Source organism: Biomphalaria glabrata, chromosome 17 (assembly GCF_947242115.1).
Source record: "Biomphalaria glabrata chromosome 17, xgBioGlab47.1, whole genome shotgun sequence".
Classification (NCBI taxonomy): Eukaryota; Metazoa; Mollusca; class Gastropoda; family Planorbidae; genus Biomphalaria; species Biomphalaria glabrata.
This window is the reverse complement of record NC_074727.1, coordinates 14860743-14879220: the sequence shown is the minus strand read 5'-3', so window position 1 is coordinate 14879220 and position 18478 is coordinate 14860743. Positions and strand designations below refer to the sequence as shown.

The 18478-nt window shown below is 37.5% G+C and overlaps 1 protein-coding gene across 1 annotated transcript in view; it reads right to left on the bottom strand.

Moving 5' to 3' along the window:
* Window positions 1-1061: 1061 nt before the first annotated feature.
* LOC106051022 (uncharacterized) overlaps window positions 1062-18478 on the bottom strand; it is a 32605-nt gene continuing 15188 nt past the window's right edge. The window contains exons 8-16 of the mRNA XM_056015257.1: window positions 17756-17926; window positions 16844-16944; window positions 12262-12457; window positions 9012-9133; window positions 6287-6365; window positions 5011-5142; window positions 2693-2798; window positions 1845-1993; window positions 1062-1444 (exon numbers count right to left, since the gene is read on the bottom strand). Of these exons, the coding sequence (XP_055871232.1) occupies window positions 1199-1444; window positions 1845-1993; window positions 2693-2798; window positions 5011-5142; window positions 6287-6365; window positions 9012-9133; window positions 12262-12457; window positions 16844-16944; window positions 17756-17926 (1302 nt within the window). The 3' untranslated portion in view covers window positions 1062-1198. The remainder of the gene's footprint in view (window positions 1445-1844; window positions 1994-2692; window positions 2799-5010; window positions 5143-6286; window positions 6366-9011; window positions 9134-12261; window positions 12458-16843; window positions 16945-17755; window positions 17927-18478) is intronic.

Sequence of the window (18478 nt, the reverse complement as noted above, 5' to 3'; positions counted from 1 at the left end):
TCGTGAGTTTTAATTTTTTTTGTTTTTACTTACATGCTAATTCAAAGAGTTAAGTTGAAGATTTTTCTAATTCAACTCGCTGCAATGCAAGCTTTTTATAACCTGGTGCTAACGGAAACAGAATCAAATTCCAAGATGGTTTGCCGGCTTAACCAATGAAAATTTGTTCAATACTCTGTTTTATGAAAACTTGCACGTTCTCCCTTGCATTGAAGTTTGATTAGGTAGTAGTTGTAACTGCAAGGGGGAATACTTTGTATTTCATGACCTTTAGACTGATAATTGTAAAGGGAAGGAATGCTGAGTTCATGTCTGTTACTGTATAAAGAATTTCATGTTCTCTTCCCTCTGGTAACGTGTCGGTTAACTGCTGCAGTAAAAGATGGCCTTGACATTGTTTTCACGATAAACTATCGAAAGACACGAAATTGAAATTTAACGTCAGTACGTAGCACTTCATCTTATTAACGCTCCTATACTACCGCTAGATCCAGCTATCATAGATTTGAATAGTTTTCTGCATGTCTAACTCTCCAATAATCCCAGAACGGAAGTAGCCGATTAAAAACGTTCATTTCGTTTTTCCTGGGAAGTGGGTGGAATCTTTATTTCTTCCCCTTCCGGTTTTCATTTTGACCAGACGTATCTAAGCGCGGTAAAAATAAAGATTGCAAAGAATAAGTTGACCTAGTCTTTGAAGGCAACAATGAAGGAAATGTATTGTTTTAATATACGTGTCGGACATTCTTTCTGAAAGGATTGTCCTAGCCCAAGCCTTCCGCAGGACCGTGGCAGGACGGCAGGATTCGAACTCGGGGACCTTTGTGACGACAGTGTCATACCACTCGAACTGGAATTTAGAATGTTAAAACGGAAGGTTACACATTTCTTGTGTGTTTTGTTTTCACTATCAGCATAGCATATTTAAAATGAACCACAACAAATTGCTGAGTTGGCCAGTCTATAGGCTCCTATATTTGTTTCCCTTTGTCTACATTTCTCTATAAATAATTCGATGGTGGTTTGAATTGAACAAACAAAAAATGAAGGGACAAAGCGTACGAGTTTATATCACATATATTTCAATCAATAATAAAAGTAGATTCTGGATCTTGATTACACAAGTCGGTGACATCTCGAAAAAAAAAATCCTTAATCCAATTATTCCACGTGTCTGTATTCTTAGTTTGTAGTTTCTTTAACCGGAACTACTTAAGAACTTGATCACTTTTGGATGCAGGTCAGGGCAAACAGGCGCTCCGTTACAGGTCAGGTATTCCACATTGCCAGAAGTGGCATTGAGTGCAAGGTCGAGAACGTGCGAGTGGCCATTGGACAGAGAGGTACTGACCGTCACGATCTGAGAGTTTGAGATGAGATCAAAGTCTTGTTGGTACAAAGTGAACTCGTGATAGTGAAGGCCGCCAACAGACGTTGGTTGGAGCTGAAGTGAAATAAGAGTTCAGCAGTTCATAATTCAAAGAGAAGAAAAAGAGTAGAATTGAACTTGATATTAATACACAACTGTAGAATATAATGAAAATAGCAATATCCCCCTTAAAATTTTAATTTTCGTTCTTTTTTTTTTTTTTTTTTAAATTGGTTCAGAACTTTACTTTTTTTTTTTAATCACACTTCAGCTTTTTCCCCCATATTCATTTAGATGAACTAGACATGTTCTTAAAAGCAAGAACGGAGGATAAATTGAGGTTGTTATCAACTTCCCCACCCCATGTTCCAAGACAAATCTTGCAGTAAACTGCCGTGGAGATTAGATTCCGAGAGACTGCACATATTTGGAGACAGCCAAAGCGATTGGATTAAAAACATCCTATTGAAATTACCTGAGCCTGATACAAATTTGAAGCTGGGACAGACCCAGAGCCCTGTAACTGACTCAACTGCTGCTTTACAACAGACAACTCTTTCCAGACTGTACTGCCCTCTCCATGGATTGGTGGAATAGGGTAGCGAAGTCTTACACTCCCAACACCTGTAGGAAAAGAGAATGCACCATTAAAAAGGTACATCAAATAAAAGTAGAAAGTTATTAGTGCATATTTAGTTCCTCCTTTTCAGAACAAGAAAATATCTGACAATTTTTTTTTACTCTTCAGTACCATTCCATTCTCTTTTTTTTTTTTTGGGGGGGGGGGGATACATTTTGCGCATGCCTGACGTTAAGCCTACCACTGCAGTAAGTTGTAAACATGGGATATATTAATCAAGTCCGAAACGCAATCCACCCAATCAGTAAAAAAGAATATTGTTAATCAGCAAAGAGTTTCTTCTCCACCTTTTATTAACAATAATGTATAGAGAAGAGGAATAGAAAAAATAATTTTTAAAAGTTAGTAATTTAAAGATGCTAAAATGGTTCAGGTCACAGGCGACCTCAAGCCAACCGCTTCTTGTAATGACACGAAAATCATATTAAAAGACAGCGAAAGAAATACCCAAAAAGGAAGGAATATCCAAAAAAAGAAAAAGGCGCAGGTACAGATTGTTGATTTGGCTATAGGTTAAAAATTTGGTTTCCTGGGTAAGTCCTGGACAAATCTTTTTGGTGAGATAAACATGATAAAACAATGATCTTTAGGAACTCATTATCTAAATTTAACTTTATTCCACACCAAGACTCCAGATCGGAAGAATGTTATGAACAGAACAAAGATGAAACAACACAAGATACCTTGAATATTTTCAGTGAAGATCTGAATTCCGGAACCATACACAATGCGGAGTGTGCCGGTTGAATCTAGAACACCAACCGCTCCACTAGTATCAGCTGGATCTTTCTGAAATCAAATTTAGTGACAAAATTATTTATTGCAAAGCACGACTTAAGTTTGTGATGTAATACTAAAAGCAATAACAATGTAGGCTACAAATGTTTCGGTTAAAAAAAAACCAACAGATTTCGACAATTTAAATCCTACTTTCTACTAAATCATTATGTCATCTCATCGATTCTTATTTCAGAAACAACAAGAAAGTAATCTTTTTTTTAATGAGGTAATAGAATGTAAGCTTTTCTGTGTGTGACCGACACAGGCTTACTGTTATGGCACAATTAGGAATTAGTTATTTGTTTCAAGAATAGGGGGAAGTTTTTACTTAGTAACGATGACGTGATAGCTTTTAAAAAGTAAGAACTATATAGGAGTCAACATAAACAAGACACTTTTCATAACATGTAGCAATAAGAAGCATTTTATAGACGGTTAAACGTGTTTGATGTTCACCAGCTGAATCGACTACCTCTATTACTTGTTTGGCCTTTCGCCTGGGTTATCGGTTCCATTCAGTGTTACCTCCATTTGGGTTTGTTTTATTGGGCACCGCGGAAACGCCTTAACACACAAGACTTGACAAGACAGACTCGCTGTTCTAAGCGATGTGGAAAAAGCATGAACGCGATTGAACAGTTTCCACTTGTGTTTAGATTGCGTGCAAAGAAACAAAGCAGATACCTTTCAGATACGCTAGTGATGTTGATAAGCCAAACCCTTTGCATGTCTGCATCAAATTATCACCTGGGTCATGGAACCACCGATGAAATGGCGTAAAATTGCGAATGAAGACGCAGATGGGCAAGACGTGGGTTCAGTTGAAGAGACTCGCCCAGAACGTGACACCTTGAGGAAGCTGATAGGTGGCCTATGCCCCAGAAGGCACCACAGGTAGAGAAGATGATGGATGATGCTCTAGCAGGTGCCAGCTAGGCTAACATCTTCTTATCATTTCTATCATGTTTTCTTGATAAGTATACATTAACATTTACACACCGGATACACCAGGTTTCGTTTCTAATTTTGTTTTTCTCCTACTTTGTGTATAAACTAATCGTTTACTTTCTAATTACCAGAAACCGTCAGAGACAAGATTTTGAGAGTCAGAGATAAGATATTGAGTCAGAGACAAGATTTTGAGAGTCAGAGATGAGATTTTGAGATTCAGAGTCAAGATTTTAAGAATCATAGATTAGAGCTTTTGATAAATAGATACAAGATTTTGAGAGTCAGAGATAATATTTTGAGAGTTAGAGATAAGATTTTGAGAGTCAGAGATAAGATTTTGACGTCAGATATAAGATTTTGAGAATAAGCGATGAGATTTTGAGAAATAGATACAAGATTTTGAGAGTGAGAAATAAGATTTTGAGAGTAAAAATAAGATTTTGAGAGTCAAAGACAAGATTTTGAGAGTCAGAGATGAGATTTTGAGAGTCAGAGATAAGATATTGAGAGTCAGAGACAAGATTTTGAGAGTCAGAGATAAGATATTGAGTCAGAGACAAGATTTTGAGAGTCAGAGATGAGATTTTGAGAGTCAGAGTCAAGATTTTAAGAATCATAGATTAGAGATTTTGATAAATAGATACAAGATTTTGAGAGTCAGAGATATTATTTTGAGAGTCAGAGATAAGATTTTGAGAGTCAGAGATAAGATTTTGACGTCAGATATAAGATTTTGAGAATAAGCGATGAGATTTTGAGAAATAGATACAAGATTTTGAGAGTGAGAAATAAGATTTTGAGAGTAAAAATAAGATTTTGAGAGTCAAAGACAAGATTTTGAGAGTCAGAGATGAGATTTTGAGAGTCAGATACAAGATTTTGATAGTCAGAAATAAGATTTTGAGAGTTAAAATAAGATTTTGAGAGTCAGAGATGAGATTTTGAGAGTTAGAGATGAGATTTTGAGAGTCAGAGATAAGATTTTGAGAGTCAGCGATAAGATTCTGAGAGTCAAAGCGATTTTGAGACTAAGAGATAAGATTGTGTACATAGGCGGGGACATGGGAGAGATGGTGGGGGGGGGGGGAGGGCGGGGCATGAGAGACAGTATCATGTTCGAATCTTTATAGAATTGTTTTTATGACATCTTGGAACTCTCAATCAAGATTATAATGAGGATAAATCAGAGGATAAAAATCAACGGGCCTAACCGCTGGGTAAAGTTAGATTAATGAACTATAAACAAATAGTAAACAAATCGACTAGTTACCTGACTGGCTGTGCTGTTGTAAAATTCTACGGGAGTTTTATAGAAATAAACAATCGGATTGGTTCCGTTGAAGGCCTGCGCTGGGTCACGTGTGTCGCCGTTCCTACCTCCCTTTGTTATACCAGTCAAACTCTTTGAAAACAACATTAGAATTAGAATTACCGTCGAGTAATTAAAGATAAGGATCATTTAATTATAAACAAAATGCATCTAAAATATTGCAAAAGCGTTGTTTGAAACAATAATATAACTAGACAAGTTCAAAACGTTATTAAAGACATAAGAGATATATCATAACATAAATAAAAGTTTTGTAAAAAATCCATTCCTCCTTTATGTAGCTGATGGTGGTCTATGCTTTTCCCATTCTATTGATTTCTTGTAATGCTTCACTACTGCAAGGAGTCTTTCCAGTGAGATTTTAAAAAATCAAGTTCTTCTTTTAACGGTCCTGTTCATTTCTACATAGCGCAAAATAGTTACCGACGTCTGTTTATTTGTTCAACTATTTACTGAATACAAACAAACATCATAAGTTATAACGGTCAAACCAAAGTTTTCACTATGCAGTGGCGTAGTAGGGTGGGGGAGGGAGAATTTGAAAATCCACCCAGGCCCCCACTTAAGGGGGACCCCAAATGAGTGTTGGAAAATGTTTTTTTACATTAAATATTAAATATAACGAAAGAGTTCAAGCCTCACCGGGCCCCCAAATGATAGCTAATTCTTATCTACGCCACTGTCACTATGTGGCCAATTATCACAACAAATTTCCGTAAGGATCAATAAAGCAGTCTTAGTCTTAGTCTTAGTCTTAGCTAGTTTTTATTCCAAAGATATACATAAACTGTTACATTTCTAGGAAAACTGTTTGAGCCGTTTTTTTTGCCATCCGTGTCCACCCCTCCACCACTGATAAGTGTCATTGTAGCCCCAGATAGGCTTTACGTACATGCTTAACATATTTATACGACTTCGAAAAAAACATTCCAGACATAAATCACCATGGACACTAATTATAACAAGGCAACATCTTCGATACTGAAGATTCAAGATGCGTGCAGTATTTCATATGACTAAGCCGATCCAGTTGCGACATGTATATTTTTCTACATTTGATACAAAACCTTAAGACTAACGGGCCTACTCAGGAGCAGATATGAAGCTAAGCTTAGTTGTCCATGGGTAGCAAACTGGGTTCTACCGTGTTCCATGGGATGGTTGCACATAGTTTTACTGTTTAATTTTGATCTATTTATACACATATATTACTTACACCGTCAGGCAGGTCATAAGGGTCCCAAGTAAGTAGCGGGGTCATATAGACCACTTCCAATGGAATCGCGTAAGAGAAGCTGAAAATAAAAAGGTAGGCTACTAAAAGTTACAACGATTGCCATAAAATCAATAAATCTATGCAGAAACAACAATGAAGTGAGAAAGTTGGCAACAGTTCAAATTCACGAGATCCAAAACAGCAGGGCAGGAGTTAAACTTGATACGGTCCTAAGCTATCTGAGATATGGGGCCCTTTTAGAGGGCAACTGAAGACCCCTGCACTGTAACCTCTATATAATATAGCGCATTTAAATTGAAAAGGATATAGTGTATGCGATGTTCCGGTACGTGGGAACCCAAAGCTATAGCTTGAGTAACCTATTCGTTAATCCAGCATATTCTGAAAGCTTACTTTGAAAGCAGGCTTCTGAACTTTGTTAAAGCACTTTTTAATAGTTGCCTCCCCTCTCTAAATCACGACCAAATGTACCTTTTTATTTTGCTATTTACCTCCCCTCAGCAAGCCAGTACCAAATGTACCTTTTTATTTTACTATTTACCTCCCCTCACCAAGCCAGTACCAAATGTAACTTTTTATTTTGTCTTTTACTGGCTGTCTCCCCTTATGAAGTCATTACCCAATGCACTTTTAAATTGTCGTTTTCCCTCACAAGGTCAGTGCCTAATGTACAGTAATTTATAGCAAAATTTTGATAATCTCATCTTATAAAGTAACAAGTAACTAAAGAAAAAGCTTGTTCTTTTTAAACAATTAGGGCCTACTCCATTGTGAAACCGATCCCCCCCCCTTTTTTTTTTGTAAGAGTGATTGCATCGCTCTAACTAATGAGTGATTTTAGCTTTGTAAAAATAAAAAAAATAGCTCACCCCAATGTCCAGAGAAACATCACTGGTGACATTATTTATGCTATAATGTTTAACTTTCCTACCTCTTTTCAAGCTGATAAACAGTAGGGCTGCAGTTTCTATTCTGGTAACGGATATATTTAGTTCGGAGTTCAGCTTGGTGCGAATGTTGAGTGATTTGATTTGTATTGTGAATGGCAATGACATCACAAGAGGAATTTTAAAAAAAATGTGTTTGCATGAAATGTATTACGAACATGCATGCTGTCCTGTAGAATACGATCAAAGCAATCTAGAGATATCAAGAGTCTGATGTCTTAAGAGCTAGATTTTTGTGTTCAATCAGGGACTTTAAGAAATCTTTGAATGACCAGAGTGCTCAGAAGTGACGCCACTTGATCGCTGTTCATACCCCTGTTGAACGTTTCTTAGACCCAAAGGTGTTGAAATGAACTTGATTTACTTTATCTTGTTGTCTTGACTTTAATGTTGGCTTACTAACTTAGGCCCTTGTACTTACTAACTTAGGCCGTTGGACTTATTAACTTAGGCCCTTAGGCTTACTAACTTAGGCCATTACACTTACTAAGTTAGGCCCTCACACTTACTAACTTAGGCACTTAGGCTTACTAGCTTAGGCCATTAGGCTTAATAACTTGGGCCCTTAGGCTTACTAGCTTAGGCCCTTAGGCTTACTAGTTTATGCCCTTAGACTTACTAACTTAGGCCCTTAGGCTTACTAGCTTAGGCCCTTAGACTTACTAACTTAGGTCCTTAAGCTTACTAGCTTAGGCCCTTAGGGTTACTAACTTAGGCCCTTAGGGTTACTAACTTAGGCCCTTAGGGTTACTAACTTAAGCCCTTAGGCTTACTAAACAAAAGGACAAAATGGAGGATAAAGCTATACGAAAGGCAGTGCTGAATGTACTAACAGGCAACACAATCTATAGCTTAAGGCCCAAAATTGCTTGGGGACCGATTAAAATGATTACAGTGATATTTTCAATGGTTTTGAAGAATGAGTAAAGAAAAAGTGCCTTATGTTGATTACCAGGGACCCCATAACTCAAACAGCTTAGGGCCTTATCAAGTCTAAATCCGCTTATGACGAAGGGGGACCGAAAAAAGGAAAGACAAAAAATAAAACTTTAAAAACTTGACTTGCAAATTATTTACTAAACTTCAGTACATTCAAGGATATAATTACACTCAATTAAAATATTTCTTAGACACGTCGTCTTTCGAGACAGCTGTTCATTATTGGTACGTAAAGAAGTTCATTTCCTTCTGTGGTTGTTCTTTTCGAAAAGAATGAAAAGAAAGTCTAAAGTCTAATCCTCTCTAATGTCCACTGCTCATTGATACACGAAAACACTCTTCCAGCATTAGCATCAAGGCTGGACAAAGAAAAAGTGTAAGATCTTGTGGAGTCTATGGAGATCTGTGGAATTTTTTTTTTTTTTTGGAACAGCCTTAAATATAAAAAAAAAAAAAACTTTGCACAATGGAGTCTGTGGTTTTACTTGAGTGAGCTATATATATAGGATTCAGAACGTCGATTGACGGATATAATGCAATGACAATAAACAACAGGACAAAAGCTGGTCATTTTCACACTTAAGCCAATGCCTGCCGGACATACGACATGACCCCAATGTCTGTTAATAATGCTAATCAAATTTATTGGATAAATCCCAAAATAAAGTTTAAAAAAAAAAACAACTTCAAAAACCTAGCCAGCTTTTCAAGCTTCTTCTTTTCACTTAAAGTAAGACTTTGCTCTCATCTTTCGCAAGCTAATGAATGTATGCGCCTGATGTGACACAACTGCGGTGCTACATTTGCACAGAACTCACCGTGAGGTGCGGGTGGTGCAGTTGCTAGCGGAATAACAGATGGTGAAGTTGACGGGCGCCACCAGGGGCTGTGTTGTCTCAGCCATAAACAGCAACTCATCGTGAAAGCCTCGCATGACGGTCTGGACAAGAACAAGAGCCAATGTATATTGTTACTATAAGATAAATCTATTGTTAATCCTATAAATGTATGGTATATTTATACTATAAGATAAATCTATTGCCAATCCTATAAATATATGGTATATTGTTACTATAAGATAAATATTTTGCTAATCCTATAAATGTATGGTATATTGTTACTATACGATAAATCTATTGTCAATCCTATAAATGTATGGTATATTGTTACTATAAGATAAATCTATTGCCAATCCTATAAATATATGGTATATTGATACTATAAGATAAATCTATTGTCAATCATATAAATATATGGTATATTGATACTATAAGATAAATCTATTGTCGATCACATGGGCGTAGCCAGGATTTTTTTTCGGGGAGGGTTTTGGGTGGGGGGGGATTTCCCCCCCGACCCCCCCCCCCCCAGCGAAAAAATCTATATATGTGTGTGTGTGTACATAATTAATCTTTGTTACATTCTGACCCTTTCGGAAGACGTTTATTGTTTATTGTAGACTTCCCGCCCTTGCTAGCCAGGGGGTCTGGGGGAGTTCGCAGAGCTCCCCCAGCGCGGGGCGAAGCCCCGCCGCCGAGCACTATTTCTGGTACTGAAAGCCAACAAAATGCATATTCTGAGGTATCTACAGTGCATTATCTTGCTATTAAAAAGTTTTATTTCAAAAACCTAATGTGCTATTCTTACTGACTTAGACCCTCTCGCGCCGTTCGGCGCATTTTCCGGCAAGCTGTTTCCGCAACTCTTATTTTGCGTAATTCATTTTGTCGGAAAACATGTCCCGCAAAACCTCATGCGACGCTCTGTCACAACCTTACTAAGGATTCGACTCCCAGTTCGGCATATGATTTCTTTGATTTAGACCCGATCTCTATGACTGACTCCTAAAATCTGTCTTAGCCATCTTTGTTGAGACACATTTAATGATTTTCAATTTCGGCAGAAGACTATTCACACTTAATTAATGGAGCCCAAGCCACTGTTAGAAATTTGTAACCTTTCTTGACTACGCTCTTGGAATTACATGCCTGTATTTCGCTTTAGATTTTATATCCAAAAGGAAAGTTTTTTCGTCAAATCATCTTTTAAGGGGTTTTAAACTAAAAAATCTCTGGGTTTTTTTTTGTTTTGTTTTTAATTCAAAACCCCATTTAGCTACGATCATAGAGTTCGGTGACTGTAGTTTGCTTTAAAATAATATTGAAGAGAGAGGTTTTCAACTCGAAACGCTCTGTAGGGGAATTTTAAACTCAAAACCATCTGGAGGGGTTTTAAACTTTAAAGAAAAAGCCATCTGGAGGAGGGGGATTTAAACTCAAAACCCCTTAGGCTACGCTCATAGATTTTATAGTGTGTAATTTGCTTTTTTTATATTGAAGAGGTACTTTTTAGCTTCAAACCCCAACTGGAAGGGGGAGGGGGTTAAACTCAAAACCCCTTTGGCTACGCTCATAGAATTTTGAGTGTGTAATTTGCTTTTTGTATATTGAAGATGGGGTTATCGTAAATTTTGGATGGGGTTTTAAAATCAAAATCTTCCTCAACTGTGCTGTTGGAATTTGGGGATTGTTGTTTGCATTTTTTTTGTTTTGTTTTATAGAAGAGGCGGATTAAACTGCAAAAACCTCTGGTAGGGGGTTTAAAATTCAAAACCCCCTGTAGGGGGTTTTAAACTCAAAGCCCCCTGGTAGAGGGATTTGTATCTCAAAACCCCCTGATAGGGGTTTTTAAAATCTCAAAACCCCCTGGTAGGGGGATTTAAACTCAAAACCCCCTGCTAGAGGGTTTTTAACTCAAAACTGCCTCGGCTGTGCTGTGGTAAGTGATGATTTAGTATTAAAATCTCACCTAAAATAAACAAAATGAGAGCAAAAATCAGTCACTTAATTCCGTCCCCCCCTGCGGGGGGGGGGGGATTTCATTTCGGGGGGGGGGGGTTGAACCCCAAGAACCCCCCCCCTGGCTACGCCCATGGTCGATCATATAAATATATTTCACCACTCATTTCGAATTGCTTTTAGAAGAGTAAAACAAAAAATAGTATAGTTCCCCTTTCAGACCTTGTGGATGATGATGTAAAGGTCATCTGTTTCTGTGGCTTACGGTTAACGAGGGTGTCATGTGACCAGCACAACGAATCGAACCCGGGACCCCAGGAGGAAAGCTATACCAATCATCCATTAAATCTCCTTTTAGAAGTTATTTATGTCAAACTTCACCGTATCAGCATAGCATTAGGTCTCTTTACCCCCCCCCCCCTTTTTTTTTTCCTTATCACAGTTTTCCAGTTATCCAATGATTCAGTAATATTGTAATCCAGTGATACTCCAATGTTGAATTAAGTTGTTTCATTTTGATTTTATTGTAATCATCGAGATGCACAAATTATAGAGGCTATATATGGTGTGCTAAAATTACAGGTAGGCCTACTAAAAAATTTTAGATTTACGATGTTGTGGGATATGTGGCCAAGAGACCAAGAACTCTTGGGCTTGGCTTGGCTACCCGTCAAGGGAGATCGATGTTTTGACAGTCGACTTGAGCAGAGTTGTGTTTACTTTACGATAAAGGCAGTACAGAAATCTTCTCCTAGATACCCCTTCACCACTGGTCCGAAGATGAGATTTTACCCTAGCGCTCCGAGCATGCTATAAGCATAAATGTTGCGCTAAATAAAAGCTATAACATTTATTACTTCAACGATTTAAAAAAAAATTAAACGAAATTTAAAAAATATACATTCGAAATTTAGTCAATGTTCTGAATCTAGGCTATTTTCCAACATAGGCCTAATTAGAATTATCAGCGACGCCGCTGACCCCAAATTGTATCGGCACTGCCGTTCCTGTGTGGAGAGGGGAGGGGGGAACTGATGTGTGGGCGGCATCGTTCTGACCACAGCTAATGCCCAGGGATTCATCTCATTTCCATGAGATGATCCATAGTCGCTTTGCGAATGAAGGAGGCCATACCATATAGTCATTTTTTTTTAAAATATGAATGGAAAGAAAAAATAGAACATGCTACATGCCAATCAATAGCAATTACCAAAGGGCCTGTGAGGCCTATTAATGAATTATTTGTCGAACTGTAAAAATTGTAACTTACCGAAGTGCCCATGGCTCCAGCAGTGCCGGTTTTAAATCTCCTGTGGTAATAGCCCGTATTTAATCGAGTATTGTTTGGGTACCGTTCGTTGTAGATGGTTTGCCCGAATGCCACTTCGTTCAGAAAAGATGGATTGTTGTCTAGGCCTGGAATCTCTTGCATAAGCTTGTCCAATAGTGTCAGTCCGCTTTCTTGTCTAATAAAGTAAGAGAAAAAAAACAACATTTCAGGATAGCATTTGAGTGTTATTTCGTTGGCGTAACATAGTTCTGTAAGATATGACATAACATAATTCTGTAAGATATATAATTCTTCTTCTAGCCAGCATTTTGCTGCTGAGCTGTGAGCTCTTTTGCAGACTGTGCCAAGGAAAAATAGTGTGATGTTTTCTTCAGTTGTTCAGCACTGCCGTACAGGGTGTTGGTTATGTTGGGCTGGAGTGGTAGTAGGGTCTGTCTAAGGTGGATTAGGAAGGGGCATTCAAAAAGGATATGGTTTACGGTTTCATAAGGGCGGACGCAGTGTCTACAAAGGGGAAGTTGTGTGGGATTTATTTTATTGAGATGGTAATTTAACAGAGGTGTGTGTCCTGTCCTTAGTTGGAAGATTGTAGATTGCTCTTTGCGGGTAAGATATATATATAACATAATTCTGTAAGATATTATACATTGTGCATAATGTTGAACTATCTCGTACCATGTAATCAATAGGCGATGGAATCTGTTACCGAGTGACAAAAACTGCTTGGCTGCTTATCAAGAGGCTTGAGTTCGAAGACCAACTCGAGCTGAGTTGTATTTGCTGAGCGCCTAAAGGCAGCACGAAAACCATTTCTCAGATACCCCCACCCCCACTGGTCAACAAAAGTGATTGGACCATAGCGCTCTGAGCATGCATTAAAGTTGCACTATACAAAAGCATTTTTTTTTTAATTATCTTAGAAATAAAACATGCAAGTTTACTGTGTCAGTGTGTGACCCTGTCACAATGTCTGGGGTTCACTAAAAGATGTCAGGTATTTATTTCTAGGTCGGTTCAATTGCTTCATCCTCTTTAGCATACAATACATATCTCTATTGTTTCTTCTTGTGATATGAAGGGAGAGTAACCCTTGAGGGATTAGGGCATGGCCTAAATCAGTGATTCCCAAAGTGGTCTATATAGACCCCCAGGGGTCTACGAAGACTTCCAAGGGGTCTACGAAAGTGAAAAAATAAATTGGGGGTCTATGAGTTGTCCATGGGGGTCTACGATAATGGATTTCATTTAATCATGTTGCGATTTTAATTTTCTCATCCCACTAATGAAATTATTTACTAAACTAATCTATGATTTGTTAATCCTTTAAATATGTATCATGCTATTCAAACGAAAAATTGTAGCATTTAATTTCAATACTTATTTCACTAGCTTAATTTTGTCTTCATGTAACTAATGTTAAACAGCGTTGATAATTTAAAATTGGGATTCATTCTTTCCTTGTCAAATAAGCGGTTTTATGACGATATGAAACCAATTACGCTTGAGGATCGTTTGAGACGATGCCACCCTGACAAAATAGATAAAGGTTTGAAAAACTTTCGAACACTCAAAGATAAAGTTCAGATTAGACCCACAAAATCCTTCTTCGACATCATATAGAGAAGATGATGGTTTGAAGGCGACTTACAATATCTCTTTACTTATAGCAAAAACCGGAAAACACCATAGGTAAAACATTGACTTTATCAGCCGTTATAGTTTTAAAAACTGTTTTACACAAACCTACATCTGATATTATTAAAACAATTTCTTTAAGCAGCAATACAAATCAATGGCACATTGGTGGAATGAGTTATACAATTAAAGGCTTCTTATGTAATTCTTTGTAAACGACATACATTCAGTGTTTTGGATCAGCGGTGTCACAGGCTCTGACAGAATGTAATGCTGTGTGCTTCAAACTGGTTAAGGGTCGCCGGCTCCTTATTTTTAACAGGGTTGACCCACGAAACGTTTCCAGTGTTTGGGTAAATTGCACGCAGCAGAGGTTTGAATTCAGTTTTCCTTCTGCTAGGTGGCCAGCAAGTCAAGGCTAATGAGCCCTTCCTGCTCAAAGTTACTGGCTTAGGTGCCAGTAGCTCACCTTCACCCCTTCTTCTGTTAGTGAAAACAGTTCTGTATATCCAATATTTGAGCCACACGTGAAAGATCAAGAAATACACGAGAAACTGCACTTTGCCAAAATTTTTACAATGATACATAAGGCAAATTAATTTATTGATTAATTAATTTTTAATGTTTGATGATTACATCATAGAACAACAAATTCCTATATGAAACATAATATCCATAGCAATGGAGAATAGACGTGGAAAAAGACAACATTTCCAGTGTTTTTTTGGTGATTCCAATAAAAAATATTAATTGTTATTTTAATTGGTTTAAATTTGAATTTTATGAATAAAAAAAGATGAATCTCTATTTTTCATTCTTACACTCACTACAGTTAGAAATTAGTTTTTAAAAAAATGGAGTTGATGAATTTGCAAAAATGCAATATAAGTTAAGCAGGGGGCAGTGGCGTAGCAACCATGGCGCGAAAGAGCTCATTATGCCCATGCCTCTAGCCCACATTAGAACTTAGGAAGAACATTTGTTTATTTATTTGAAACACTTTTAAGTAGTTTCACTCTGTTAAGAAGTTTTACAAACATTGAATTTTAAGAAACATTTACTTATATGCAGTCCTAACTGAATCAAACGTTATGACATAATTACTTTTTTTTTTAAGAAAAAGGTACGATCTTTACAGTGGAATGTCTTTACATTTAGTTTACACATTTTTTGTCACACACTAAATTTGTCTTATTGGCTGGAGAGAAGCTCATCAAGATGTTCTTGAACTTGGAGTACTAGTGTGATATTTACTTGTGTAGCAGGCAGTGGTTACGTCCTATAGTCCTAGCAGTACTAGTGTGATATTTACTTGTGTAGCAGGCAGTGGTTACGTCCTATAGTCCTAGCAGTACTGGTGTGATATTTACTTGTGTAGCAGGCAGTGGTTACGTCCTATAGTCCTAGCAGTACTGGTGTGATATTTACTTGTGTAGCAGGCAGTGGTTACGTCCTATAGTCCTAGCAGTACTGGTGTGATATTTACTTGTGTAGCAGGCAGTGGTTACGTCCTATAGTCCTAGCAGTACTGGTGTGATATTTACTTGTGTAGCAGGCAGTGGTTACGTCCTATAGTCCTCGCAGTACTGGTGTGATATTTACTTATGTGGCAGGCAGTGGTTACGTCGTATACATCTGGCTATCACCTAAATTAAAATTTAACTTAACACTAACAGTCCAATATTTAAACTACATACTTACATATTACTTTCTAATGTGTCTTATAACGAATAGATATTAATTAATAATATCGTTTTATCCCGTGCTTTTAAGAATGTGCGCTTATAATACTGTCTCTAATTCAGTCACAAGAAGCACTGGCACTTGATTTCCAACATCAATTTGGTCCAACACCAAGCTGTGTTTATGCCATATCCCATTGAGCTCGAGCCAGCCACACAAGTCCTGGGTTGGATTCCCATACTAAATGAAATATACATGTTAAATGTTTTCTTGGAGGTTCAGCGAGTGCCTATTTAAATTATTCCGATAGTGGATTCCAGCGGTGGTTGATTTTGAAACCAATATGATGCCAATGCCCATACATTCTCATCGTATTACCTCGAAACCATCCATTCGAAGTTTGTTTGTTTCTTTGTTTTCTTGCTGTGGTTGATTTTGAAACCAATACGATGAAACGCCCACTCATTCACATCGTATGACCTTAAAACCATCCATTCGACTCATTTTTTTTTTAAAAAGTAACGATCTTTACATTGGAATGTCTTTGCATTTAGATTACTCATTTTTGTCACACACCAAATTTGTCTGATTGGCTGGAGGGGGGCCCACCAAGATGTTCTTGAACCTGGGCCCGCGGGTACCTTGCTACGCCACTGGCAGGGGGTCTACCGAAAAGCAGAAAAACACGGCAAGGGGTCTACGAGATAAAAAAGTTTGGGAACCACTGGCCTAAATTGTGCCGATGTGCCAAAAACCCAAAATACAAATACAAACGTTACTTCAAAACCTACGATAATTACGCCCAACTCGTAGACAAGTATTGTTCTAGGCATGCATATTAATCAGTGAATTAAACTCTGCTGCTAAGTTGTTATTTTTTTCTGGCTGATCCAGGCAACCCATTTCAGGCTCTAATGGCACTAGGGAAAAAGGAGTACTTACAAGACTTTGTCCCAGCATATGGAATGAAAAAAATGTGCCTTTTTCTTGCGTTTATCTGAGTATCTTATCAGCTTGTGTCTTTGTATTTGTAAATTATGGTTTTGTGTTTCATTTTGTGTGTATCTTTGCTACTTTAGTTTTAGTCTTCAGTCTTCAAGTGCCTCTAAATTTAGTCATTTCACTAAATTTACTCAAATCAAATGTCAATTTTTGTTTGTTATAAATCGGACGGCTCTATTTTGCGTTTATTAAGGTTACATAGTTTACAAAGCGAGACATTTTTTTTATAGACTTGTATTACCTTTCAGGATCAAAGTCCGTCAAGCGAAAACGTGCCAGCCTTGTGTTATTGACGTTGTTAGCGTTAGTTCCACTTCTGGCTAGGGTGGGCAGGTCAATTTGCTGTGGACAGACGATTGATTCTGATATTAGAAGCATAGACCTCGTGCGATCGAATGCTGTTCAATAAAATATGACAATAACAAACAGCTAGGATCCTTGTGACGAAAACTAGATCTCCCTTCGTCTATTTCATCAAAACCTAGTACTTTGAATTGAAAGTGAAACAGCTGCCGAACATAAATACCACAAGAACTCTGTACTGTAAACTATATATTTGAAATTCCAATTCTCATACCGACAGAGCCCACATAAACACCTATCAATACGGAAAGGAATACATGCATATTAACATGTGTGTGCTATATTGTGTGGTACTTAAAAAGGGGATTTAAAGATGAAGACAGTTGTGCTAATAATAACAAACTTGCTTAAATCTTTGTCGTGATGACAGCATTATTTGAGGGGAGAAGGGGAGGGGGAATGTTTAAATACACGTCACTGCTCCTGTGAGTACCTCTAATATTAGTGTCCTAAGCTGGTGCTCAAATGAGTGGTGAATGAATACCAGATTGGAATCTAGCTTGAACACAGGCCCCTTCAGAGCACTGCTCGTTTAGTTACCCAAAAAATGTGAGCGTTCTTCAAATGTGCTGTAAATGGTTTATAATTGTAGCGTGAATATCAGTTTTAGGAAACAGGTACACAAATGAAATTGAATGGGTCTACTTATTGAATCTGTCTTTCAAAGATTTTTTTTTTAGAATCGGTCAATTTTATGAAAATGATTTTCACATTTTTTTTTTAGGATGGGACAGCTTTATGAAGATGATTTTTATTGGTTACGCCCCAAGAGGTCAAGTGTCCTACGTACACGTCTAAAATATTTCAGAGGTATGTCCACGCTGGGCTGCTTGCAAAGGATCCTGTAGTTCCATTGTGCGTACAGCGGTCTCCCTGTGGCGTCTATGGAGATGATAGCTGAAGGCAGGAAAGCCATATTCTCGTTAAGGTCTTTGTTGCCAGTGTAGGAAGTGTAGATAATCTAGGGAATGAAAAAGTAGATTCCTTCACAGTGGAGATACACTCAATGTAGCTAAATCTATTTACGACTTAAAAAAGTATCAACTCAATGTAGCTAAATCTATTTACGACTTTAAAAGGTATCAACTCAATGTAGCTAAATCTATTTACGACTTTAAAAAGTATCAAATGAACATTGATCTATTTAATGTCTGATCTATAATTCTATAATGGAACTTTTGTACAGTAGCCAGCCTGTAGCCGTTCTTTAAGTTGTTTTGTTGTGTTTTAGATCAAACTGTGAACTGAGTTAAACTGCCCATAATCAGATGTATTACAGTTGAATATGGAAACGGACAGTGCTTGGCTTTCCTAAAGGCAACACAAGCTACAACTTATAACCCCCGTGTTCTTGAAAGTCCCCAAGAGGTTCCAGGGATATTAAAGAAAAATCAAAAGAAAAATTTCCTAATGTTGTAAATAGCATGGGCGTAGCCAGTAGAGTGGGGTGGATTTATAAGGGGTACCTTTTTTCTTAAAGCTTAGGGCCTTATCGTGTCTAAATTCGAAATAG